A 27,936-nucleotide genomic window follows, 5' to 3' on the forward strand; every position below is an offset into this window, starting at 1 on the left:
GGATCTAAGCATATTAAAATGAAAACACAGGCTTTGGTAGCACCATAGTGAAATTTTAGTGAGTCTGGAAGCTGGCAGTTTTAAGAGAATACGTCTTACCCGCGTTTGGTCTCTGCTAGACCAATAGCCCAACTTGACATTCCCCAACAGCTTCCTCCCTGACACTCCCATGTTTGTTTGAGCTGTTGATTTTGTTAGAAAAATCTAATGCCTATTTTCTAATGTTTTAACAAGTTCTGGACATTACCTTTTCTTCACCATTCCAATCTTTTGCCACATGCATAACTACTTTATACATTAAAACATGTTTCTCTTCAGTATCCGTCTTCAACAGAGCAAATCAATGCAGTGTCAATACAGTGTACCTTGAATCACAAAATAGTCACGGATGGTCATGAATATATCTATCTTAATTATTCATACCTCTAGCTTGGTAACCTGTTTTTTACATTGGTCATATATTCATATACAAATGCTCCATAGGGCAACTATATGCCTTGATTGAAAGAAGCATTTGATGAAATGTTGAATGGTCTACAGCCCAAACCAAAGCATCTTTCAATAGCACGAGTTAAGCTATTATTCTTAGTCTGATCCATGGCCATGTAATCTTAAAATTCTAAGAGTACTCAGTTAAAACTGGTGGAATTCATTTACTGGTAGGAGGTTATACTATTTTCTACAACAAAAAATGTGGGCAAACAAACATTGTGTTAAACTGGTACTGGAGATGAAGTACATCAGTGGTATTGGAATAACGCCTTGCTATGTAATGGCTATAGGTAATGGCTGGAACTCTTAAAATAAACTTCTCACTTAAACAAACATGCAGCTTGGCTGTTAGCTTTTTCCGAAGAGAGCACAAATGTCTTCTGAGTAATGGAGTGTATCAAGTATATCGAAACTAGCGCTGCAGATCCTTTTCTTCAAAACGAGAGACTGACTGACAATTCAAATTACTATTTTAATCTCCCTCCTCTGTTCTTGATATGGACATCAAACCAAATACAACACAATAAAATGTTCTCACTGATTGGATTTTTAAACAAGATTTATCCCAATAATCTGGATAGAAGAACAAATTAACTGATTAAATTGCACACCAGATCATCACTTGCTCAGTTTTTAAAACGCTTTATAATGTATTTACATTAAAATTGAAGAGTTATAGATACATTTGTTGTGTAATTGAATCTTAAACATTAGAAGGCTGATTTACCAATTGGCGTTAGTCTAATGCTGACAGTTAGCCTTTTATTCTTAAGGATTCTCTCAACATTTACAAAAGGCACCAAACACCAAATTGGGAATACAGTAGCATACATTGCTAAACGTGTCGTATACTGCTTCAGTGAGCATATTTAAATCATTCAAAGTATTCAATATTGAATCATTTGTTTCAGACTTATTCGTACATAAAAACAAGTCCTTGGACACTCTGCTTTCACGTTCACCATGCCAACCCCTTTGGTTTTGATTTCCCCTTCTTTTTCAGCTGGTGCTTGATCTTCTTTCTTTGTCTCGGATGCATCCATAGTGGATACTGTCCATGTTCATTCAAAAACGTCTTTTTGTTCATTTTCTTATCCATGTCCATGGTAGAAGCATTATCTGGGAGGTTAAGATTTGTTTGTATTGTTACAGTTAAGTTACGTTCAAAAACCTCAAATCAACAACATGCAAGTATTGGCAAATAGTAGTTGTTAGCCCAAAATATTCACTCTAGCAAGACTCAACCATTCAAAGTAACAAGTAGCTGTTCTGCACAAATTAGCCAAGTCCAATTTTAATACATGATGTATGCTGAGTTACCGTTGATGACTGTAGAGATAGTATGATTGGCTGCAACATCTTTAGTTAAACGGTTCCATTATTAACTACAGACTATAATTTGATCAATTCATCAACAAACCTTGATGCTTCTCTTCTCAAATAATAAGATTACCTTCTTCCGCAGCTGGCTTCTGCTGGAGTTTTTCGCTTGGGACTACAGTAGCAATTTCTTTAACAGCATTCATATTAATGTCACCACTCCGATCCACTCCCAGTATTTTTTTCAACCGAGCAAGTTCCTTTGGTGCATTTTTTTCCCTCTTTGCTGCTCGCATCTTCCGCTTCCATTTACTTCTTGTGCTTTTTGCCATTCTTTATTCTGCATTTGAATAAAAGCTTAAATACATCATTCATAATCTTCTATATATTAAAACTCTCGATTGTTTGTTTGTTCCTGAACTACAGCCAAAACGGTACTCGACAGCGCGACAATTTTAGGCCCACCTTACTCACCGTTGTCCCTTTAGTGCTAATGGAAGAAGTTTCATTGACATCGGTGTTATATTTTTAAAGTTATTCACATTTTAAAGTTTAAATCTATCTAGGGAGAGAGGATAAGGGGGGTTGAGGGGGATGGAGTGGGGGGGGGGGGAGGGGGAGCTGCACCAATGCAGGAGAGGTTTGGGCCCAATGGGTCCACTTGGTCTAGTTTAAATAAAAACTTGCAGATTGAATAAGAGATGCATACTATTCCCCCGACATGGCATGCTGAATACATGTTCTGCATAATGCAGAATAGTCATATCCCAAATTTGAAACTAATTCTGATGGCTACATTTGGAATTCATTGTCTCAAAATTCAATGGAAACACTCTCCAAGATAATAATACCCAATTGACTAACTCTCTAGACAGTACGGAATCATATTCCATGGCACACTGAATTCGCCCAGCAGAGGGTAGAGAATTGAAATACAAATTAAAACATTATTTTTTTCTGGGATACGTATCATCTGATTGTATTTGGTTAAGCTTTGGAACTTTATCTATTATTAATGTAATAGCAAGTTGCTTCAATATTTCTATGGCAGCATGAGTCTAGAATAATTTCAGTTGAACTGAACACCTATCCAGTCTGACCTTGTTTATAGCTCACTGCTTATACTCAGTGCGTATCAAACGTTTCAAGATGGAATAAAACTGCTGTATCAATCTGAATGAAAACAATTTATACATCAAACTATAATCTACACTGCCTTGGATATTAACTGTAACTGTTGGCACAAAAAAAAACATAGCTGCTGCTCACAACGCCAGAGACCCAGGTTCGACCTTGACCTCGGGTGCTGTCTGTGTGGAATTTGCACATTCTCCGTGACCGGATGGGTTTTCTATGGATGCTCCAGTTTCCTCCTACATCCCAAAGATGTGCGGGTTTTTAGGTTAATTGGCCTCTGCAAAATTCCCCTAATGTGTAGGGAGTAAATGAGAAAACGTGGAACTATAATCTGCATTAAAAAATGCACCAAAGGAACTTGTTTGCCTGAAAACTATACTGGGAATGGATTGGAGTGGTGACGTTAATATGAAATTGAGCGGCACAGTGTTGCAGCGGTAGAGTCGCTGCTTTACAGTGTGAGACCCGGGTTCAATTTTGCCTACGGGTGCTGTCTGTTCATTCTCCCTGTGACCGCGTGGGTTTTCTCCGGATGCTCCAATTTCCTCCCACATTCCAAAGATATGCAGGTTTGTAGGTTAATTGGCTTCTGTAAATTGTCCCTATTGTGTAGGATAGAACTAGTGATTGTTGGTCGGCACGGACTTGGTGGGTCGAAGGGCATGTTTTCATGCTGTATCTCTAAACTAAACTAGTGTGAAAGGTTGATCGATGATCGACATAGTCTTGGTGTGCTGGAGGCCTGTTTTCAATGCTGCCTTTAAAATTAAAATAGCATGCTGCAAATTAGATCAAACTCAATTCGATATGCTACCAGAATATTTCGCTTTTGTTTCTGCACGGGTTTCTGCATTCAGAATGATTTAGTGAGAATCATACAGTATAGAAACAGGGCCTTTGCCCACCCCCCTACCCCATCCCTCAATGTCCATGCTGATCATTAAATACATATGTCTACTAATCATTAAGTACCATGTATACTGAACTAAATGTATTACTCCTTCGCTTCTCTACCTAGGTGATTCAAGTGCTCATTGGATGCTGCTTCAAAATTGTGAGTGTCTGCCTCTACGATCCCCTCAAGCAGTGCATTCCAGATTCTAACCATCTTCTAGGTGAATTTTTTTTTTGGATCCCCTGCAAACTTTCTATCGCAAAACCCATGCCTTCTTGTCTTAGATATCTTTGCTGTGGGGAGAAGTTCCCTACCATCTAAAGATACTAGAGGAGTAAGATGAACCATTCCGTCAAAATCGCCGATACTGGTGTAGTACGCAAAGGAGCGTAATGTCCGCCATTTTAGTACGCAAAACCCGCCGTTCGCTCTGCCTCTCGTAGTGTAATCAGTGTTTTGGGAGAACAGTATGTGTGATGATACCATAAAAATGCAGAATATATTTCATCTATCAATTCACAGATTTTTGTTATTTTTCTTTTTAAATGTTTCTGCAAGTTTCTGCCCACTAAAATGGCACCATGACATACTACGGTTTTTAGGGTTGAGTTGTCTATCTTGCTCTGCTCTATTATCTTTGCTACCATCTACTCATTCTACACCCTACATAATTTTGTATACTTTTATTTCTATGGTTCCCACTCTGCCTCTCTTTTCGTTGAAATGTTCCATCCCAAGTAACATACGGCCACATCTCCTCTACACCCTCTCCAGTGCAAATACTGTCTTCCTATGAAGAGGAACAGAACGGTGTAATGCTCCAGCTGTAGTCTGACCATGACCTCCCTGCTCTTATATTCTACACCCCAGCTGATGTAGCCAGGTTTACTGTATGCCTTCTGTTCCTTGTCCTAACTAGTCCTCCCAAAGTGCATTATCTCACACATATCAGGATTTAATTTTTTCTACCATTTCTCAGTATCCCTCACGACATGATATATACCATCTTATGAGGCTGCTAAGACCTCTTTTTATATATGTTATAGCATTTCATCCTTCCTTCCTTCTTTGGCACCCTTTCCCCAACTGAATTTTCCAACTGCAATACCTTTTTCCTTCATGAATACATTCTGGCTTCATGCAGATTGTCATTTCGGTCTCTAAAGACCCTTATTCTTTCTTGGTTATCCTTAATATACAGGCACTCCCCGATTTATGCAATAGGCGACTTACATCAACTCGCATTTACGTAAACAATCCCCAGTGCAATCAAGGCCGTTTGTAATTACAACACTGTGTGAACATTCAAGTTTTACATCAGAAACAAGCCAGCAATGGTGGGGGTGCTTACCCAGAAGGCCATGCGCCGCAGAAAGCGCCCCAACAGTGAGACGGACACCAAGTTGGCAATGGCGGTGGTGCTTTACCAGAAGGCCACGCACCGCAGAAAGTGTCCCGGATGCAGCTGAGTTAATACTCTCAATCCCTAGTCTGAAGACGGGTCTCGACCCAAAACGTCACCCATTCCTTCTCTCCAGAGAAGCTGCCTGTCCCCGCTGAGTTATTCCAGCTTTTTGTGTCTATCTTCGGTTTAAACCAGCATCTGCAGTTCCTTCTTACACAATACTCTCAGCGCATTATATCGAGCAGGGGGTGGGGATGGTGACTTTGTTTACATAAAATTGTACTTATGCAAGGGTTCACGGAACGTAACCCATACGTAAATCCGGGAGTGCCCGTACTTATAAAGCCCTTTTGTATTTTCTTCAATCTAGTTCACTGGTAACTCTCAACTCTGATTTTAAATACCCCACCTTGGACTTTCCATGCTCTTGGAGGGCCTCCCTGTTTGCAGTTCTCTATATTTCCATTCACTTCCATTTAAAAAAGTTCAGCCCTTAATATCCTGTGACATCCAGGATTCCTTGGTTTTTCTATTTGCACCATTCACTTGTATGGAAACATACTAATCTTGAACTCATTATTTCATTTTTGAATGATTCCAACGTCAGATGTTAACTCCTTTGACTCCTCCCACTTCCTCCAAACCAGAGGCATAGCTATGGGCACTCGCATGGGCCCCAGCTATGCCTGCCTCTTTGTCGGGTACGTCGAACAATCCCTGTTCCGGGCCCATCCCCGAACTCCACCTCCGCTACATCAACGACTGCATCGGTGCTACCTCTTGCACCCATGCAGAACTCACTGACTTCATACACTTCACTTCCAATTTCCATCCTGCCCTTAAATATACCTGGACTATCTCCGACATCTCCCTCCCGTTTCTGGACCTCATCATCTCCATCACAGGAGACAGACTAGTGACAGACATTTACTATAAACCCACTGACTCGCACAGCTATCTGGACTACACTTCTTGCCACCCGGTTCCCTGCAAAAAGTCTATCCCCTACTCCCAATTCCTCCGTCTACGCCGCATCTGCGCCTGGGATGAGGTGTTTCACACTAGGGCAGCAGAGATGTCCTCATTCTTCAGGAAACGGGGCTTCCCCTCTTCCATTATCGATGAGGCTCTCACTAAGGTCTCTTCTACATCCCGCAGCTCCGCTCTTGCTCCCCCTCCCTCCACTCACAACAAGGACAGAATCCCCCTCGTTCTCACCTTCCACCCCACCAGCCGGCGGATCCAACGAATCATCCGCCAACACTTCCGTCACCTACAACGGGACCCCACCACTGGCCACATATTCCCATCCCCTCCCCTCTCTGCGTTCCGCAGAGACCGTTCCCTCCGTAACTCCCTGGTCCACTCGTCCCTTCCTACCCAAACCCCCCCCCCCCGTCCCCGGGTACTTTCCCCTGCAACCGCACGAGATGCAATGCCTGTCCCTTTACCTCCCCCCTCAACTCCATCCAAGGACCCAAACAGTCTTTCCAGGTGAGACAAAGGTTCACCTGCACCTCCTCCAACCTCATCTATTGCATCCGCTGCTCTAGATGTCAACTTATTTACATCGGCGAAACCAAGCGCAGGCTCGGCGATCGCTTCGCTCAACACCTGCGCTCGGTCCGCATTGACCAACCTGATCTCCCGGTGGCCGAGCACTTCAACTCCCCCTCCCATTCCCAGTCTGACCTTTCGGTCATGGGCCTCCTCCAGTGCCATAGTGTGGCCCACCGGAAATTGGAGGAACAGCACCTCATATTTCGCCTGGGCAGCTTGCAGCCCAGTGGTATGAACATCGACTTCTCCGACTTTAGATAGTTCCTCTGTCCCTCTCTTCCCCATCTCCTTCCCAGATCTCCCTCTATCTTCCTGTCTCCACCTATATCCTTCCTTTGTCCCGCCCCCTGACATCAGTCTGAAGAAGGGTCTCGACCCGAAACGTCACCCATTCCTTCTCTCCTGAGATGCTGCCTGACCTGCTGAGTTACTCCAGCATTTTGTGAATAAATACCTTCGATTTGTACCAGCATCTGCAGTTATTTTCTTATATATATTAACTTATCTGTAAGTAGGTGCTGCTAGTTTTACTTTCGTCAAGTCCTACCTCATGATGACTGAAATCAGCTTTCTCCCAACTCATGGTAGGACTCTGGGAAGTGTTGTTAAGTGATTTAGAAGTTCAGATACATAGTTCTTTGAAAGTGGCATCAAAGGTAGTTAAGGTAGTCAAGGCAGCTTTCAGCACATTGGCCTTCGTCAGTCAAGGTATTGATGTTGGGATGTTATGTTACAGTTGTAGAAGACGTTAGCAAGGGAGAACACATTTGAAGTATTGTGTTCAGTTTTCATCACCCTGTTATAGGAAAGCTGTTGTCAAGCTGGAGAGGGTGCAGAGATGATTGACAAGAATGTTGCCAGGAGCTCAGGAGAATGAGGGGAGTTAAAAAAAAAAACAGGTGTCTAAAATCATGAGAATAGATAGGATAATTACATAAAGTCTTTTAACGAGGGTAGGGGAATTGAGCACCAGAGGATACAAGTTTATGATGAGAGGAAAGATTTAATAGGAACCCGAGGGGCAAATTCTTCCACACAGAACGAGCTGCCAGAAGATAGTTGAGACAGGTACCTTTACATTCGAAAGACATTTGGACAGGTACAAGGATAGGAAAGGTTTAGAGGGATAAGGGCCAAACGCAGGCAGCTGGGATGAGTGTAGATGGTCAGTTGATCAGTATGGGAAAGTTGGACGAAAGGGTCCTGAAACTCTAAACAATGCAATAAACTATCAATTTATTGTGCTGGAGCTAATCGCGAGGACAAAATAGGCCTCCTCAGAAGATAGCGCAAAGTATACGTGAACACGTGGAGTTTACGTTTGAGAACAATGCCATGTGTTACTAACGTTGCTACGCGTACAGTACCTGTACTTTGGTTTTTTTTCGTTTTGTTTTTGCGCATGATCCCGTTTACTTTAAATATCTGATCATTTATTGTAGTTGCGTCTAACGTGCCTGTATAGTTGTAGTAAGAGTTTTCTTGTCCCGGTTCATATCCAATGCACACGACAAACATTTACTCTTGTCTTGTGTAGGAAGGACCTACAATGTTACAACGAAGATCGACACAAAATGCTGGAGATTCTCCAGAGATGCTGCCTGTCCCACTGATTTACTCCAGCATTGCGTGTCTTACCTCTTTACTAACCTATTTGTTTGTTGCCGGCCCACCCAACAGCGGAGACACACAAGATAAGAGTCTGCAGATGCCGGAATCAGGGGTAAAATCAAAGTGCTGGTGGAAGTCGGCGTGTCGGGCAGCATCTGTGGAGGGAAGGGACAGTCGGGGCCCTTGTTCGTCGTGAAGAAGGGTTGCGGCCTCAGATGTCGTCTGCCCATTCCCTCCACAGATGCTGCAGCAACTCACGAGTGGCTCGGCCTCCACAGATGCTGCCCGACCCGCCGAGTTACTCCAGCCAGTCCGAGGCCGCAACCCTTCTTCAGACTGAACAAGGGTCCCGTCTGTCCACTCCCTCCACAGATGCTGCCCGACCCGCTGTCGTTGGTGCCGCAACAGCTCGACCCACCCGCGGCGGGGCGGGCACGGAGCAAGGCCCGGGCTCAGCCTCGGGCCCAGCCAAGCGACTGACTAAACAGCGACTAAGTAAGTGACACGACACGGGCACGGCGCTCTCACTGTAGTCTGGATGTAACTCGGCCGCGGGAGTCCCGCTTACAGCGAGGTACCCGGGGAAACGCCGACTTACGTTGGCCCGACCGAGTACCGCTGCACCACGCACTTCACACTCCAGGCCCAGGACCAGGCTGATGCGGAGCATTGTGGGACGGTGGAGGACCACCTCGGTCCTCCCACCCCGCAGTGGCGAGAAAAGATACTAGAGGAACAAGACAAGACCACTCGACCCAAAAACCGTAGCGTGTCACGGCGCCATTTTAGGAGGCAGAAACTTGCAGTAACATTTAAAAAGAAAAATAACAAAAACCTGTGAATTGACAGATGAGATATATTCTGCATTTTAATGGTATCGTCACACATACTTGTTCCCCCAAAACACTGATTACACTGCGTGAGGGTCTCGACCCGAAACGTCACCCACTCCTTCTCTCCTGAGATGCTGCCTGACCCGCTGAGTTTTTGTGTCTATCTTCGCCTTCTATGTTCATACATAATGACGTAAAGTTGCGTTTTCTTCCCTTACTTTGACATATATGTGTGTGTGTTTGGCGATATTTAAGGTCCTGAAAGCAGACCCACCGTCCTTTAGAAGATTAACACAAAAAGCTGGAGTAATTTCTCAGTGGGTCAGGCAGCATCTCAAGAGAAAAGTGGTGGTTAACCTTTTGGGTCGAGACCGCTCTTCTGGCTACACTAAATCAACAGGTATATCAGCAACAGACACAAAATGTTGGATGGGGTAACTCAGCGGGTCAGGCAGCATCTCTGGAGAGAAGGAATGGGTGATGTTTCAGGTTCAGACTGAGTCGGGTGAGAGGGAAACTACAGATATGGAAGGGTAAGGTGTGAAAACCACAGACCGAAACAGACGATGCCAAGGAAATGGTTCAATGTTGGGCGAAGGGAAGCTGAAAACGAGGCATACAAACAGTAACATTAATCAGGAAGACAGTGAAACTAGTAGGACAACTGGTGGGTGGGGGGGGAGGGCTGTGAATTGAATTGAATACATTTTATTAGCCAAGTATGTATACATACAAGGAATTTGCTTTGGTGTTTTGCTCGCAAGTAACATGACATACTGTAAGCAATTAAGAACAAAACATTATAATTTACACGTGAAGATTGAAATAAAATACCAGAGCAAAAGGAGGCTAGACTTTTGGTTGTTGAGTCGAGCTACTGCTCGGAAAAAAAGCTGTTTTTATGTCTGGCGGCTTTGACAGTCCGGAGTTGCCTTCCAGAGGGAAGTGCTTCAAATAGTTTGTGGCCAAGGTGAGAGGGGTCAGAGATGATCTTACCCGCTCACTTCCTGGCCTTGCAGTGTACAGTTCGTCAATGGGGGGGGGGGGGGGGGGGAAGGTTGCAGCCAAGAACCTTCTTGGCCGATTAAATGATGCGTTGCATCCTCTGGATGTCATGCTTGGTGGCTGAGAGAGGGAATGCAGGGGTTACTTGGAGTTAATCAATATTCATACCACAGGGTTGTAAGCTGCCCAAGCAAAATATGAGGTACTGTTCCTCCAATCTGCATTTAACACTCTCCACAGTGGAGGCACAGGCCAGAAAGATCAGTGTGGGAATGGGAGGGGGAGTTAAAGTGTACACCAGCAAATCAGAGTCGTATTCTTTATTTCACAAATCAACTTTGATATTTACAATTATAAAGTAATTTTTACTTACTAATTGTATGTGTTCAACTAAAGGCAACTTACTGTTGTGGTCAAAGGAAAGTTTTAAAGTGCCGTATTGTAAATTTTGTGAACATTGGGCTTTTTGATCAGATTGAACACAAAAGCAAGCATCTTGTTAACAAAGCTAAAGGAATAACATGCCATGTGTATCCAGAAATTCAAAAATAACAGGCTTACTGTAACTCCAGGTGTCAAAATTATTTCTTTAGGTTTAGGTTTGTTATTGACACAGGTACTGAGGTGCAGTGAAAACCTTTCCTTTGCATGTTATCCAATCAAATCAGATAATACTATACATAAATACAATTGGGCCAAACCCAAGTATAATAGGTAGAGCAAAGGGAAGGATAAGTGTGCAGAATATAGATCTCAGCATTGTAGTGTGCCAGTTCTATAGATGAAGTCCTATCACCCCACTAGAGTGGGGATGGATCAGGCAGTAGCCTCACTTATGAAAAGACTGTTCAGAAGCCTGATAACAGAGGGGAAGAAGCTGTTCTTGAGTCTGGTGCGTGCTTTCAAGCTTCTGTGTCTTCTGCCCAAAGGGAATAGAGAGAAGGAATGACCTGGGTGGGACAAGTCTTTGATTATCTTGGCTCTTTGTTGAGGCAGTGTGACGTGAGGTGGGTTCAATGGTGGGGAATCTGGTCTCTGTGATGGACTGGGCAACATCAACAACTCTCTCTGCTCAATTCAATAGTTACTGATACTTTAGTTTAGAGATACAGTGCGGAAACAGGCCCTTCAGCCCACCGGGTCCGCGCCGACCAGCGATCCCCGTTTATGAACACTATCCTATACCCACTTGGGACAATTTTTACATTTACCGAGCCAATTAACCTACAAACCTGTACGTCTTTGGAGTGTGGGAGGAAACCGTAGATCTCGGAGAAAACCCACGCAGGTCAGGGGAGAACGTACAAACTCGGTACACACAGCACCCGTTGTCGGGATCGAACCCTGGTCTCCGGCGCTGCATTCGCTGTAAGGCAGCAACTCTACCGCTGCACCACTGTGCCTGATATTAATTTACCTCATTTAAATTCCTATGGTGAGCATTAAATGCATATCTTAGCATCAGTAATCCATGCTTTTGGATTCCAATTCAAATGATATAACCACTGTGCTCAAATTCTGAATAGCCAACAATGTTTAAAGAATTGAACCATTGTAGTGTTGGAGCAATTATTTACATTCTTTTGTAGGTCGTCTATCACAAAAAATGAAGGGAGCTGAGGAAATTACTGAAATAAAAGGCAAACATTGAGTTTGCTAAGCTATAAATCCAAGGTGCAGACTGTGAGAATGTACTACTCAGCAGTTAATAAATAGAGCAATATTCTCTCAGACAATCCGACACCCATAGGAACAGGATTTTATTCTCACAGCTATTATTCTGTAAAGGAGAAATGTGCTTCTCCCTTATTTCAGGGTTACATTTTAGCATAAATTTACATTAGAAACTTCATGTTATTCAAATCAAAACAGCAAAGAGACTTCTGAAAAGGTGGAAATGCAAATTGGAGCATAGCTTCTTGGTTACATATTAGGAGGGATCCCTGTGGCCTGGAGCCTACGATCTCTCTGCATACACGGTTAGAACTAGTTAGGCTACATTTGAAAACCTCGCTCTGATAAATATTTCTAGTGCAGGTGATCTTTGCCCAGCACGTGATCCAATCAGTTTCATGATTTTCCATTGCTTAATTATATGTGTACATTAACCTGTGTGCTCACATAGGCTAACTACCTTTATTCACATTTGTATGATGTTCAATTAGTTATACGTACAAAAATAGCCCCTATGGCCAACCTAGTCTACGCCGACCCATTTAAAGTAATCCGATTTTATTTTGTCGACCTTCCCATCAACTCACCAGAGACAGTACGAAAGATCATGATCAGAATCAGAATGGCCTTTATTGTCATCCAAAAAAACAAGTCTTTTGGATGAAATTCTGTTACCCACAGTCCAACAATAAGAGCAATAAAAATTAGCAATAACACACACAATCACAAACCAACACAAAACAAAGAAACATCCATCACAATGAGTCTCCTCCAGTCACCTCCTCACTGTGATGGAAGGCCAGAATGCCTTTTCTCTTCCCCTGTCGCCTTCTCCCGCGGTCCTCAGGCTGTTGAAGTTGCTACTTGCGGCGGTCGGGACTCCCGACATTGAAGCCGCCGGACGGTGAAAGGTTCACAGCGGACCGACCCAAGCTCCGCTATTCGGGGCGGGTGAAGACGCTGCCGCTGCCGGAGCTCCCGATGTCGGCCCCCACTCAGGGGCCTGCGAGCTTCCGATATCCACAGGGCCCATGCCGAAGCCTCGAGGCCTCCGAAGGCGAGTCACAGCCGCACTCGCAGCGCCACCACAGCCTCCGAAGATGGTAAGTCCGGTCCGCGGGCTCTGCGAACCAGAGCCCCAGGTGGTCCTAGCAGGAGGCTGCTAGCTCCAGGTGTTTGGCCGATGGTAAGCCTCAGCGGGAACGGAGACACGACCCAGAAAAAACGGTCGGGTCTCCGTTCGGAAGAGACATTTTTACAGTTCCCCCCCCACACATAGTACACAACCACAAAAAACACATTACATCTAAACACTACAATTAAGACAAAAAAACAACAAAAAACACAAAAGACAAATGGACTACAGGTGAGCCGCAGCTGCTGCACAGCGCCGCCACTTCCTGAGTGGTTAAACCCAGGTTGTGGAGCTGTGAGTTAGCAGTTCTACCAGTTGCAGTGTTCCCCAATCTGTGAACATAGAACAAAAAACAGTGCAACATGGGAACAGACCCTTCAGCCTACCCTGTCTCCCCGAACATGTCAAATTAAACTAATTCCCTCTGCCTGCACGTGAACATATCCCTCCATTCTCTAAATACTTATGTACCTATTTAAAAGCCTCTTAAACGCCACAAGCATGTCTACTTACAAGGAAAAAAGCTGGCGGGCATTCAATCTAGGTTTTTGAATAGGCAAGGTATATGAGACTTCATAATTTCTCAATGTCAAGTGAATTGCTTCGGGGAATTTAATATTTCATTAAATGACTTAAAACTGCTCATCTGGTTTCTAATCGCTCACCACTCCCATTCGTATTCTCTTCCGCTAATTTTCATTTCTCCATATCTGACTACTTTCCCCTCTAATTGTCATCAACGCACCATTAGAAGCAAAAATAAACAGCTTGACCGCTAAATAAAGTATTTTGTTTCCATAATTAGTGTCTATAACTTAGTTTGCACTGTATTATTCCCTTTTAAAATGAACACAAAGGGCACGTTACTCAAATTTTATTTGAACGGTGGTACATCCAAATGAACAAAAGGAACTTTTACAGAATAAGATTTCAATCCACACACATTCAAATAATAAGCAAATATCTATTTCATTTAAAAAAAATACAAGAACAATCTTCAATTGAATCCATGCCAAATCTACTTTTTTCCCTAGTTCAAATAAATCTTTTCAATCCAAAATAATTTAATTTTTTTTTAAAGAATCTAAATTCAAACCAAGCAAAGTCAACGAGACACTGCTGGATTTAAAACTGGATTTGCAATTTATAATAATTTTTCATGAAAGTATTCTCCAAAAGTGCCCGATTGCCCTCAACAAAAAAGCACAAATTGATTACACTCAAAATTATCTACATCAGCCACCAAATACAATCAATTAAGAACAAAATTACCCAATAAAATTAAACACAAGGTCCATAAACAAAGTGCATTCTTTCATATATTTTAGAGTTAGATACACAGTTAGCTTATTTTATGTAATTATCATTCGGCCGTTACTTTTTGTTAAGTGTTTGCAAGATCCGGAGAATATGCAAGAAGAGATTAATGACATCCAAGTACAAGTTTATTGAAGCCAGTACGTATTCTTCAGGTGAAAGCTTGTGCATCAGTACGTGTGTATCATAGATGATAAAGCCGCAGAAAAGCAGGGCTCCCGCAGATGCAAATGCAAGCTCGATTGTGTTGTTCGTGAAGAACAGCTACATTTAAGCAAGACACAAAAGCATCAGGAATCCTCTTTGGTAGATATCATTGAGATAAAAAGGTATTACAATGTCACTGTGGAGAGTTAAAATTAGGCAGATCATAGCTTTAACTTCAACTAGACCAAGTGAACCCATTGGACCCAAACCTCTCCTACATTGGTGCAGCACTCCCCTCTCCCTCTCCCCCCTCCATCCCCCTCAACCACCCCTCCCTCCCCCTTATCCCCCCCCCCAGGAGATAGATTTAAACTTTAAAATGTGAATAACTTAAAAAATATAACACCAATTTCAATTAAACTTCCTCCATTAGCACCAAAGCGACGATGGTGAGTAAGGTGGGCCGAAAATTGTTGCGCTTTTGTATACCGTTTTGGCTGTAGTTCAGGAACAAACAAACAAACAAAAGATAGTTTTAGTATATGTGACAAGGTTCCACATGGAAGGTTGATTAAGAAGGTTAAATCGTTGGGTATTAATAGTGAGGTTGCAAGATGGATTCAACAATGGCTGAATGGGAGATACCAGAGGGTAATGGTTGACAACTGTATGTCAAGTTGGAGGCCAGTGTCTAGTGGAGTACCCCAAGGATCTGTGTTGGGTCCACTGTTGTTTGTCATTTACATTAATGACCTGGATGATGGTGTGGCAAATTGGATTAGTAAGTATGCAGATGATACTAAGATAGGTGGTGTAGTTAATAATGAAGTAGATTTTCAAAGTCTACAGAGAGACTTGGGCCTTTTGGAAGGGTGGGCTGAAAGATGGCAGATGGAGTTTAATGCTGATAAGTGTGAGGTGCTGCATTTTGGTAGGACAAATCAAAATAGGACGTACAGGGTAAATGGTAGGGAATTGAGGAATGCAGTGGAACAGAGGGATCTGGGAATAACTGTGCATTGTTCCCTGAAGGTGGAATCTCATGTGGATAGGGTGGTGAAGAAGGCGTTGGGTATGCTTGCCTTTATAAATCAGAGCATTGAATATAGAAGTTGGGATGTAATGTTGAAATTGTACAGGGCATTGGTGAGGCCGAATCTGGAGTATGGTGTGCAGTTCTGGTCGCCAAATTATAGGAAGGATGTCGACAAAATGGAGAGGGTACAGAGGAGATTTACTAGAATGTTGCCTGGGTTACAGCACTTAAGCTACAGAGAGAGGTTGAATAGGTTGGGTCTTTATTCTTTGGAGCGTAGAAGGTTGAGGGGGGACGATAGAGGTTTTTAACATTTTAAGAGGGACGGACAGAGTTGACGTGGGTAGGCTTTTCTCTTTGAGAGTGGGGAAGATTCCAACAAGGGGACATAACTTCAGAATTAAGGGACAAAAGTTTATGGGTAACATGAGGGGTAACTTCTTTACTCAGAAGGTGGTGGCTGTGTGGAATGAGCTTCCGGTGGAAATGGTGGAGGCAGGCTCGATTTTATTATTTAAGAGTAAATTGGATAGGTATATGGATGGGAGGGGATTGGATGGTTATGGTCTGAGAGCAGGTAGATGAGACTAGGTCAGAGAAAGTGGTCGGCGTGGACTGGTAGGGCCGAACGGGCCTGTTTCCGTGCTGTAATTGTTATATGGTTATATAGATAACAGTTTAGAACAATTTATACTTACTCTTAAAAATCCAGCCAGGATCAAAATCCAGAGACATGCAAAGAGGCTAAAGGCAGACAGAATAAGAATAAATATCTCAACATTAAGTCGTTGCTTCGTGCAGATTATGTGATCACACTTCAAACATAAAATTATCTTTGCCAGCTCAGACTATGACAATCACAAGTTTTGTTGCATGGTAATTTATTTTATAGTGAATACAAAAATTAACAATTAGTGTTATGATATATTAAAGGAATGCATAAAATCTGTGTAAATGGACATGTTAGATGTAATTATCAAATTATTTGTTTGTGGCAAATTTGGGTTATGGCCTGGATGCAGAGTTAATGTTATAGAACCCCAGCCAGTGGTACAATTCCACAAGTTGGTAATTACAAATATTCAGCAGGTTTATCTGCTTGGAGACGTAAGGGATTGAAGATGCTTTAATCTTGAGCTAAACCCAAAGAGTTGGAGGAACTCAGCAGGTCATGACCCTTCTCCAATCTGAAGGGTCCGAACCTGAAATGTCATCTGACCATTCCTTCCACAGATAATGTCTGACCTGCAGAGTTTGTGCAGCACTTGGTGTTTTGCTCAAGCTTAGTTGCTTGACAGGTTCACAGAAATCGTAAAATGTTTTCTGGCAAAATATCCTACAACATTCAGCAGCTTTTACCAAATATTTTTTGTCAATACAAGAAATTACAAATTAATAAAAATCTCTAGCTCCAACAGTGAACATTATCGATTCTAATGTGTAGTTTTATCATGACTCACTTCCCATTTATCAAGTCTATAATGTATGGTTGCACACCCAGAACATATTCCCAACTCATGGCACGTATTCCAAACCTCTACTTTGGAAGCACGTCTGCCCTGTTCCTGACCTCCAGTTCCAGCTGCAAACTTTAATCCCAGTTGTGGCCTCTGCAATACCCTCCAAATCGATTGAAATTAACAGTAGCATCCTCTCAAGATCAATATTCTTTCAGAATGGCGGCTGCAGGTGAAGATCAGTGCCGTAGAGTGGGCCATGGGGTCGCCTCCCTTGAAGACACTGAGGCGCCTTAGCACACGGAGGCGGAGGAGTGGCTGCGGGAAGCAAGGGACAGCGCGCTCGCAAGTCGATGTATCTGGAGGTCCTGCAGCAGCCAGACAATTGTGTGGATTGGGTGCCACTGGAGGCTACACAGACGTCGAATGAGTGTGCGGATCGGACGGCACACAGTGGCAGAGGATACCAACAGCATCACCAGCCAGGCTGACCCCTGCAACACCAACGCAATGCTGCCGCTAGGATAACGGACCTTTAAGGCCAAGGTAATATTCTATGTTTATAAGAACTTTTAAACTTGAAGAACACAGGAAAGCGCTGGAAACCCCTCGTGTACTGCCTCAGTGTATATGCACGATTCTTACATTACAATTGTTGCATTCTTGTAGTTAGGTATGATTGTGCTTAAGAACTGTATGCAAAACAAAGAATTTCACTTTATCGAGGTACATTAGACAATTAAGTAATACTGAAGCATTGAATGTCCCCAGCAGTGGTCCAATTTATTCCGTTGGTTACATTGTAAAGGCTACATTGTTCAAATGCCTCACACCCTAATACAGGCATTCTATCCCAAAGTATGCCATGGGAGATTACATGGCAAACTCAGGAAAAGTTCAAGCATGTGCTCAAAGCTTTGAGGAATTGCAATATCCACACTGACTCCTAGGGACCTCTGGCCCATGACTGCTCAAGGTGGAGGAGTGTGCAGCTTGATATTCAGAACCTCAATATCATGCATTGGGAACACATAGAAACCATACTTAATAAATGGAAGCAGCACACCATCTAAAACTAGTCCATCTTCTGCCCTGTCAGCACCTCCTAGAAGAATTTGCAGTTCCCATACTAACCTCATTTAAAATCTCAGAACCCATAAAACCAGTGGAAGCAAAATATCCTTGATCCCAAGGGATAGCTTATTAAAGAATTTATGATGTAAATTTAAATATTGGAAATTCATGGTATGAAACATAGCAAAATAGAAAATAGGTGCAGGAGTAGGTTATTCAGTCCTTTGAGCCAGCACCGCCATTCAATATGACAATGGCTGATCATCCAAAATCAGTAAAACGTTCCTGCTTTTTCCCCACATCCCTTGATTCCGTTAGCCCCAAGAGCTAAATCTCTCTCTTGAAATGGTTTAACTCCGACACATTGCCTTTCCATACCTTATCCAAGATATTACTGCAAGGTATCATAAATGTCTATAATTTTGGCTCCAATTAACATCCACTTAAAGCACAAAATACCATTCATATCCTCTGTACAACAAAATTTGTAAAAATTAAAAATGATTTGTTGTGAGCTTGATATAACTGGGGCTCTAAATTTTAATCATTAGAATCATCAATCTGTACTGGTTGTGGAAAAGAATATTCCCAGATGGAAATTCTTCATCTCAGAGGATGTGGCTTCAGGCCTTAAAAATATTACTAATTCTCAAAATAAGTTATCTGCAAATTTATTCTGGAAGGGACTGCCAAGTACCCAAGAGTTCTAAAATAAATGGAAAGAAATTTAAATCATTAAGCAGGTTAATAATGTAAAGTGCACATACCCTGCTCCATATTTACTGAAATCTCTCTTTGACTGAAACGTGTAGACAGTCAACACAGTGAATACAGCAGTCGTTAGAACAAATGCTTGCAGAACTACCGAATAGTCGTAGAAGGTAACTAAAAATTAAAAGGACAATAAAAAATAATTGTCAGAAGTAAATTATATATATCTCTGAAGCAACGTTTTCATTTACTGAGGTACATTACAGGATTAGGCTTGGCATAATTGACCACAAGAAGCAATTTCATACAAGTGAAAGGAAATACAATCCAGGTCTAAGAAATCAATGAAAAATTAAAGTGTTTCCATTTTGCAATCTATTGTGGAACTTAATTGGATTTCTTTATCTTGTCGGTGGCAACGCAGTGGGCATCAGCTTCTGGGGTTCAACATTGATCTCTGGAGTTGTCAGTGAAGCCTGCATGTGCTCCCTGTGAGTTTGAGTTTAGTTTATTGTCACGTCTACCGACGTACAGTGAAAAGCTTTTGTCAGTACAGAGTCATAGAGTCTTACGGTGTCAAAACAGGCCCTTCGGCACAACTTGCACACACCGGCCAACTTGTTCCATCTACACTAGTCCCACCTGCCTGCATGCTAACCAGTCAGGGTAAAGCCAATACATGATTACTATGTGCGTGTGATTTACCAGGGTGCTTAATTTTTCACTATATCTTAAAGACTTGCTGGTTTGTAAGTAAATCGGCTATTTACATTTCCTCTTGCACTGGTGGTGGAGTTGGTATATGTATGAAAAAAAGTTACAATGAATGTGGGAATTGGATTGATGAGATTGCTCTGAGAGCCAATAAAAACTCTACGGGCCAAAGAGCCACATTCCAGCTCACAAGAAATCTGAAATATGACAAAGCATATGACATGTCACTGTATTCTGGTAGCACATATCTAACACTGAATTATTTTTTTGGTACTGGGAGGATGCTCACTCCAAACAAGAAAGATTCACTTTAGAAAAGGTCCATGCAGAAAAGAACTGTTAAATTAAAGAATATGGTTCCATGTTTGGAATACACGATTCCAACCTTGAACAGAAAGACAGCTAATTTAAATCGTGCTTACAAATTAGCACAAGTCAAGCTTTTCTTTAATTATAGAGACCATTGGAGAAGAATTTCAGGATCAAAAAACACTATAACGTCAGACATAAATCTGATTATATAATGTAACCACCATTAACAACATAACATAGATCTAAAGGAATTGTTTGCCTAGAACAGGGGCTTATTTTAAAAATTATCTGGAAAGATGAAGTTAGCAGGAACTAGATAATAAAATAAAAATATACAATGCTTCACTCATGAGGATCTTCCGATTGCCTTTAAGAAGTAGAATGTAATCCTAGATAAGTCATTCTTATAACTCCCATTGGTCTTCTTTGCAAAAGTCTTGAACATGCATGGTTTTAAATTTTAGATGTGCAATAAATGAAATTAAATGGCAAACATGTTACTGACTCTTGGTTTTGAATGTGTTAAAAAGGACAAATAAAAAGGATTGACCAAATTTCTAGAACTTTAATATATGTAGGAAAGGGTAAATGCTGCAAAGACCATGATAGTAACCGTTTAACTGCTGTTCTGAAAGGAGTGGTAATTGTTGGATGTCTCTTCTTCGATATGCTAACTGAGCACGATCATGCCAAGCATGAATCCAAGAGTGCCAAAGAGAAAAACTATACTATCATCTTTGAGTAAAACATTATGCCACACTCAAACAAAGTAACACCAACAGCCCATTATTTTTATAATGTATTCTCATTAGTCTGCAATTTTAACTGACCGTTCTTGCACCTCTGTTTAATTCTACTGTGTGAAAGTGTACCATGTAATTAGAACTTGGAGTTTGATTTGATTTAAAATCAGTACGTGACCACTTGTTATTTTTTCTAAACTTGAAATAAAGTTATATGTTAAGTATATGATTATAGATACTAAAACAAAAATGAAGTCATTAAAACACTTTCATGCATTTTGGATTAAGGGATTTGGATGCAGAATAAAAAAAACATTTGTAAAGTTTAATATTGGACAAAGATGGACAAATTTAAATTGGACAAAGATGGGGGTCATTTATAAACATGGAATAAATTGCTGATATTTGACAATTGAGCAGCTTTTAGATCTTATGTCCGTCATTCTATCCAGCTTCATCCTAAAACAATAAGTAATTACACAAGAATATTATACAGTATTGTACCTTCTTCATAGTTATATTATTTTAGTTTGGTTGATTTTGTTGGTGATACTAAAATATAAACAAAGATCTAAAACTCAGGAGTGTTCATATCAATTAGTTGCAGATTCTCTATTTTCCAAGTATCCATTACATTGAGAAATAGTTTCCATGCCATTTAAAATAAAATGTTTATGTTCACAAGCCAGAAATTCACAAGAGAAAGTCCTTACCAACGGTCGCCACTGTAGAAGCCTCAAGAAGAGTCTGTGGAAAAATAATTTTCAGCATGTTACTAAAAGTTTAAGAAGAAACAACAGTTTGCAATTCTCCCCCAAGAATTCTGATATTCGTTCAACATAGGGCAGCACAATGGTGCAGTGCCAGAGACCCGGGTTCGATCCTGACTATGGATGTTGACTGTATGGAATTTGTACGTTCTCTGTCACCGCGTGGATTTCCCCTGGTGCTCTAGTTTCTTCCCACAATCCAAAGACGTGCGGATTTGTAGGTTGTTTGGCTTCTGTAAATTGTCTCTCGTGTGTGGGGTAGAACTAGTGTACCGGTGATTATTGGTTGGCGTGAACTCAGTGGGCCGATGGGCCTGTATCTCTAAACTAAAATGTCTGCATTAAATCATAAGCGACGTGATACTTCTACGTGATATTATGTTACGTCCAAAATAGTTATGGTTAAAAGATAGCCTCCCTTTTCAATCTTACATTTAAACATATTTTAGGGAAAAGGTTATTGTTGGTTGGTTGATCTAAAATTCTTCAAAATCGAGGTGATTTCCTCATGTACAAACTGTCAGGCGAATTATGAAACTTTAAGATTACTTGCAACTTAGTTGATACACAAACATCTTTGCATTCGTATTCAAAACAGACTGGAACTGGTATGCTAATTGTATCAAATAAATGATGTTATACATAGGATTTTAATCCACATAAAGAGGAAATGAGAATGAAGATCTTAGGTGAGAAGAAATAAATAAAGATAGACACAAAAAGCTGGAGTAACTCAGCGGAACAGGCAGCATCTCTAGAGAGAAGGAATGGGTGGCGTTTCGGGTGAAGACCCTACTTCAGACTGGTTGGGGATTAGGGAAATAGTCTTAGACGATGATGTAGAGAAATAAAGAACAATGAATGAAAGGTCAAGGTCAGTTTATTGTCACATGTACCAATTAAGGAACAGTGAAATTTGAATTACTATATGCAAAAAAATAACGATGATTAAGAAAACAGGCCATTGTTAGCTGTTTGTTGAGTGAAAACGAAAAGCTAGTGCGACTTGGGTGGGGGAGGGATAGAGGGGGAATACCGGGGCTGCCTGAAGTTAGAGAAACCAATATTCATACCACTGGGCTGTAAGCAGCCCAAGCAAAATTTTGAGATACTGTTCCTCCAATTTGCGTTTAGCCTCACTCTGACATTGCAGGAGACCTGGGACAGGAAAGATTGGGTAGGAATGGGAAGGAGAGCTAAAGTATTTCACAACCGGGAGATCAGGTAGGTCCAGGCGTGCTGAGCGAAGGTGTTAAGCGAAACGATCGCCTAGTCTATGTTTGGTGTTGCCGATGTATAAGAGTCCACATCTTGAACAACATATACAGTAGATGAGGTTGGAGGAGGTGCAAGTGAACTTCTGCCTGACTGTCAGGGTTCCTAGACAGTGTCAAGGGAGGAGATAGAGGGACAGGTGATGCATTTTCTGCGGTTGCACGGGAAGGTACCTGGGGAGGGGGTGGTTTGGATGGGAAGGGACGATTTAACCAGGGAGTTGCGGAGGGAAAGGTCTCTGCGGGAGGTGGAAAAGGGTGGAGATGAGAAAATGTGGCTAGTGGTGGGATCCCATTGGAGGTGGCACAAATTTCAGAGGATTATGTGTTGTATGCGACCGCTGATGGGGTGGAAGGTAAGGACTATGGGGACTGTCCCTGTTGCGACTAGAGGGAGGGGGAGCAAGGGGAGAGCTGCGAGGTACCGAGGAGACACGAGTGAGGGCCTCATGGGAGAGGGGAACCCCCGTTCCCTAAAGAATGAGGATATCTCAGATGTCCTGGTATGGAACACCTCATCTTGGGCGCAGATGCGGCGTAGACGGAGGATTTGGGAGTTGGGGATAGAGTCTTTGCAGGAAGCAGGGTGGGAAGAAGTTTAGTCGAGATAGTTGTGGGAGTCAATGGGTTTGTAATAGACGTCAGTTGATAGTCTATTTCCTGTGATGCAGACAGTGAGATCAAGAAAGGGGAGGGAGGTGTCCAAGAAAATTTGAATGCAGGATGGAAATCGGTGGTGAAGTTGAAGTCCATGAGTTCTGCTTGGGTGCAAGAGGTAGCACCGACACAGTCGTCAATGTAACGGAGATAGTGTTCAGCGATAGGGCCAGTGTACGCCTGGAACAGGGATTATTCAACATACCCTACAACAAGGCAGGCATAGCTGAGGCCCATAGCCACGCCTTGGACTCGAAGGAGAAGTTGTTAAGGGTGAGGGCCAGCTCTGCTAGGCGGAGTAGAGCGAAATTGGATGGTTCTGCGGTCGAGGAAGAAACGGAGGGCTTTATGGCTTTCCCGGGGGTTGGAATGGAATACTTTATTGTCACATGTGACTAGGCACAGTGAAAATATTTGCTTGCATACCCAATGTATACAAATAGTGGCCACCTGCGGCACTGACAAAGTTATAAAGCACGCCGGCTCCTCCTGGCTTTTGTTCTCCCAGGTGTAGAGTGACTGGACGTCCACAGTAAGATGAGGCGGGGGGGCTCGGAAAGCGGGTCATTAAAGAGACGAAGGGCATGTGATATGTCTTGGACATAGGTCGGGAGAGATTGGACCAGGGGGGATAGGATGGAGTCGAGGTATGTTGAACTCATTTCAGTGGGACAGGAGCAGGCAGAAACAATGGATCTGCCAGGGCAGTTGCGTTTATGGATTTTGGGGAGAAGGTGCAACCAGGCTGTGCGGGGCTGGGAAACTATACGGTTGGAAGCTGTGGAAGGCGGACCAATAAATAAATCCAGAGAAGAACCAAGGACATAACTCAGTATTGTGATTTTGGCGTGGATAAGTAAAATGAGGCAGTGCAGGTCTGAATGGCTAATTGTAAAACCGTATGGATTAAAGCCAATTAAGGGCTAAATTGTAGAACTAAGATTAAATGATCTTTTTTATGAAAGCAATGGCAAAGAAATCAATAGCCAAGAAACTGCTTTTACTATATAGATCTGGGCGTGCACAAAGACAAGTTAACATGTAATATAGTAAGTAGTTAGGAAAGTCCTGTAATGTTGCCTTTTATTGTAAGAGGACTAGAGTTCATGATTAAGGAAAGCTTGCTGTAATTTTACAGGACTTTGAGCAGCTTCATCACAGTGGGAATACACCAGTTTGGCATCTCCTAATCAATAAGGAAGCACATAAAAGTCAGTTGAACAAGGGCTTGCTGGATTGATTCAGAGTAGGTGAAGGTTTCCTACAAGAAGAAACCAGGGGTGTGTCGACACTTGAATTGAATAGTTGATTGCATTGAAACATAAGATGCAAGAAGTAGCTACTCAGATAGCATTTCTATAGTTGGAGAGTCTAGAACGAGGCCCATGGTCTCAGGTTAAGGGAACAGCATTTTAAGACTGAGGTGAAACATTTTTTTCTTCAATTGGAGGTTTCAGCATTTATTGTCGTAGAAAACCATGAATGCTTAATCAGTCAGAGTATATTCAAGACGGGAATTATTGGATTTTTAAATTGCAAAATATCAAAGCAAATAGAATATGTCAGGAAAGTATAGTTGAGGAGAAAGATGAACCAGGTTCTAATTGAACAAGGATGCAGCCTGATGAAATCACATCGTACTTCTTATATTTATCATCTTTTAAATTTATTTTGCTAGTGTCTTACATCAGATATATTTTTGAAGACAGGGAATGTGATGAACATCCCTCAATATCTTCAGTAAACTATTTACTTCAGTTAATGGTCAACTTTTAAACCCACAAGAATATCTACTTCAGTTTTAAGAGACTCATTTTGTTCTCAGCAATTCCTTTTACTCTTGTAGGCAAAAATAAAATTGGGGACAATAGTTTGGACAATAAAAAAAATCAAAAGATGTTACAAAATAATTAAACAAATTAAGAGCACATTTGGAATACCACCATAAAGGCCTACATTGGAAGTTAGATATTCCCATAAGGGCATAGATCAAATGCAAGCCTATGGGACTAACATAGTGATACGACACAAATAATGCACTAATTCAAGCATCTGAGCATGCTGTTGACGTTTCTGTTTTGAAAACCATTAAAATAGCCTCCATTAAGAATTGCGAGTCTCTATTCTTTTACGGATATTTACAGAAATTGAAGCAAAAACTATTTATTCAACAATTGGATAGGAGCACATTCTGTTGACTTGAGCAAACTTCCAGATCAAGCACTCAGTAAGCAGCTACAGAAAGAAAATGTTCATAAAAATGTTTTTTTGTACAGAACCACACGTCTAATGAAAAAGTCCTTGTCAACAGTTTAACTAAATGATATAAAGTTAAAAAGTCTTTATGTAACCTCAATAAAATGATTTAGTTGAGTACTTACAAATCCAAACAGAAGATACAAATTAAGAGGATGTTGATGTCTGTAGATTGCCAGAGCAATTATGAAACCCAGAGAGCCTAAAGCCGTTACCAACACCAAGGCTGGACTAGAATAGGGACAAGACACTGGATTAGCAAGTAATAAAAAATATACTTTAAAATTAAATTTGATATCATTTTAGTTAATGATTAAAAAACTGCCGCGTGAGAACATCTGAACTTTCTCTGATAACTGATTTGGAACTGAATTAACTTTACTTACTGCAGTGTGAATGTTTACATCAAATCGCACATTAAGTCAAAATAAAAAGGCAAGGAGAGGTAAATCAGAAAATGTAAAAGGAGAACTGAAGGAATATTTACCTGGCATGAACAAATTCTTTGACAGTGCTGCTATGCAGAAAAACAGCAGACACTGCAGTAGTCAGAATAATTTGTGCAGATAAGATGCTGTAAACCTTGCGCAGAAATCCTATCAAAAGCAAAGAATGTGTAAATTCCTTGAGGGAACATTTGGATAACAAAAAACATGCAATGCATATTAACAATGACAGAACTAGAGGGTGTTTTCACTTTTTGTTTATAATTGGAGAGTTAAACTTTTCCATATCATTCCCACTTTCTCCAGATGGTGTTTTAATTTATCACCACCATGCTCGTTGTCGTCGTCCAGAATGCTTAGAGATAGACACAAAAAGCTGGAGTAACTCAGCGGGTCAGAAAGCATCTCTGGAGAGAAGGAATAGGTGACGTTTTGCGTCGAGGCCCTTCTTCAGACTCATGAGACTCTCAGACGCTTAGGGAAAGGTCCTCTGCGAGTTAAGTCTGCGAGTTAAAATACTAATAATGATTGCCTCACAAATATTAATTCTTACCATCAGTCTGAAGAAGGGTCTCGACCCGAAACGTCACCCATTCCTTCTCCCCTGAGATGCTGCCTGACCCGCTGAGTTACTCCAGTATTTTGTGAATAAATACCTTCGATTTGTACCAGCATCTGCAGTTATTTTCTTGCACTTAATTCTTACCTTCGATAAGGCTTCCCCAGCGGATCACCTTTAACAGGGTGTATGACGTGTCATCACAACACAGCCGTGGGACATCAATACTGTAATGGTGGGGGAGTGAAGGGCTGGAAGTGTGTTTACAGTTTGCTGCCAGCCGGCGGGGAGAGGAGAGGACAGATCCGCTGGAGCGGCAGAGCCCCGGCCCTTGCCTTGTCCCCGGGCTGAGGCTGAGCCCCGGCCCTTGCCTTGTCCCCGGGCTGAGGCTGAGCCCCGGCCCTTGCCTTGTCCCCGGGCTGAGGCTGAGCCCCGGCCCTTGCCTTGTCCCCGGGCTGAGGCTGAGCCCCGGCCCTTGCCTTGTCCCCGGGCTGAGGCTGAGCCCCGGCCCTTGCCTTGTCCCCGGGCTGAGGCTGAGCCCCGGCCCTTGCCTTGTCCCCGGGCTGAGGCTGAGCCCCGGCCCTTGCCTTGTCCCCGGGCTGAGGCTGAGCCCCGGCCCTTGCCTTGTCCCCGGGCTGAGGCTGAGCACCGGCCCTTGCCTTGTCCCCGGGCTGAGGCTGAGCCCCGGCCCTTGCCTTGTCCCCGGGCTGAGGCTGAGCCCCGGCCCTTGCCTTGTCCCCGGGCTGAGGCTGAGCCCCGGCCCTTGCCTTGTCCCCGGGCTGAGGCTGAGCCCCGGCCCTTGCCTTGTCCCCGGGCTGAGGCTGAGCCCCGGCCCTTGCCTTGTCCCCGGGCTGAGGCTGAGCCCCGGCCCTTGCCTTGTCCCCGGGCTGAGGCTGAGCCCCGGCCCTTGCCTTGTCCCCGGGCTGAGGCTGAGCCCCGGCCCTTGCCTTGTCCCCGGGCTGAGGCTGAGCCCCGGCCCTTGCTGACGCTGACGGCTGGAGCCGGGCTGAGCTCCGCCGCCGCCGCCGCCGCCGCCGCCACTCCCCTTACAATGAACCGAGCCGACACCCCCCGGGCCCCGGCCTCTGCTCCTCGCTCGCCGCCCTTACCCATGCGGATGTCCACGCTGGCCGACGCCACACTGGTGCCGTAGTTGAAGTCATCTTCGATGGAGGAGCGAGGGTAGGGATCCATGGCTGCCTCACCACCACTTCCGCACTGCCTCTTCCGGGTCACAGCCTGACCCGCCTCGCCCTCGCCCCGCCCAGCAACCGGGGACTGCAACCCGCAGCACAGGCCCAGTCATGGGGCTGCCCTTGGCCAGACGCCAGCCCACGGCCTGTACATGTCCTGCACACGTACCGCCAGCCCACGGCCTGCACACATACCGCGCCTG

General features: G+C 43.0%; 2 protein-coding genes across 2 annotated transcripts; both read right to left on the reverse strand.

The window, feature by feature from the left end:
• Nucleotides 1-1,033: 1,033 nt before the first annotated feature.
• Nucleotides 1,034-9,118, reverse strand: llph (LLP homolog, long-term synaptic facilitation factor). Its single transcript, XM_078417378.1, has 3 exons — nt 9,019-9,118; nt 1,946-2,152; nt 1,034-1,611 (listed from the first exon to the last, which is right to left on the reverse strand). The coding sequence occupies exons 2-3, from the start codon at nt 2,142-2,144 to the stop codon at nt 1,451-1,453; spliced, it is 360 nt and encodes a 119-aa protein (XP_078273504.1). The 5' UTR covers nt 2,145-2,152; nt 9,019-9,118; the 3' UTR covers nt 1,034-1,450.
• A 3,443-nt stretch (nt 9,119-12,561) lies between these two features.
• On the reverse strand, nt 12,562-27,774 carry tmbim4 (transmembrane BAX inhibitor motif containing 4). The gene is made up of 7 exons (XM_078417376.1): nt 27,650-27,774; nt 26,023-26,131; nt 25,661-25,766; nt 21,292-21,325; nt 18,866-18,983; nt 16,266-16,311; nt 12,562-14,648 (listed from the first exon to the last, which is right to left on the reverse strand). Exons 1-7 carry the CDS (start codon nt 27,732-27,734, stop codon nt 14,442-14,444), a joined length of 705 nt encoding a protein of 234 aa, XP_078273502.1. The 5' UTR covers nt 27,735-27,774; the 3' UTR covers nt 12,562-14,441.
• Nucleotides 27,775-27,936: the final 162 nt, after the last annotated feature.

The sequence above is a fragment of the Rhinoraja longicauda genome, chromosome 20 (genome assembly GCF_053455715.1).
Source record: "Rhinoraja longicauda isolate Sanriku21f chromosome 20, sRhiLon1.1, whole genome shotgun sequence".
Taxonomy (NCBI): domain Eukaryota; kingdom Metazoa; phylum Chordata; class Chondrichthyes; order Rajiformes; family Arhynchobatidae; genus Rhinoraja; species Rhinoraja longicauda.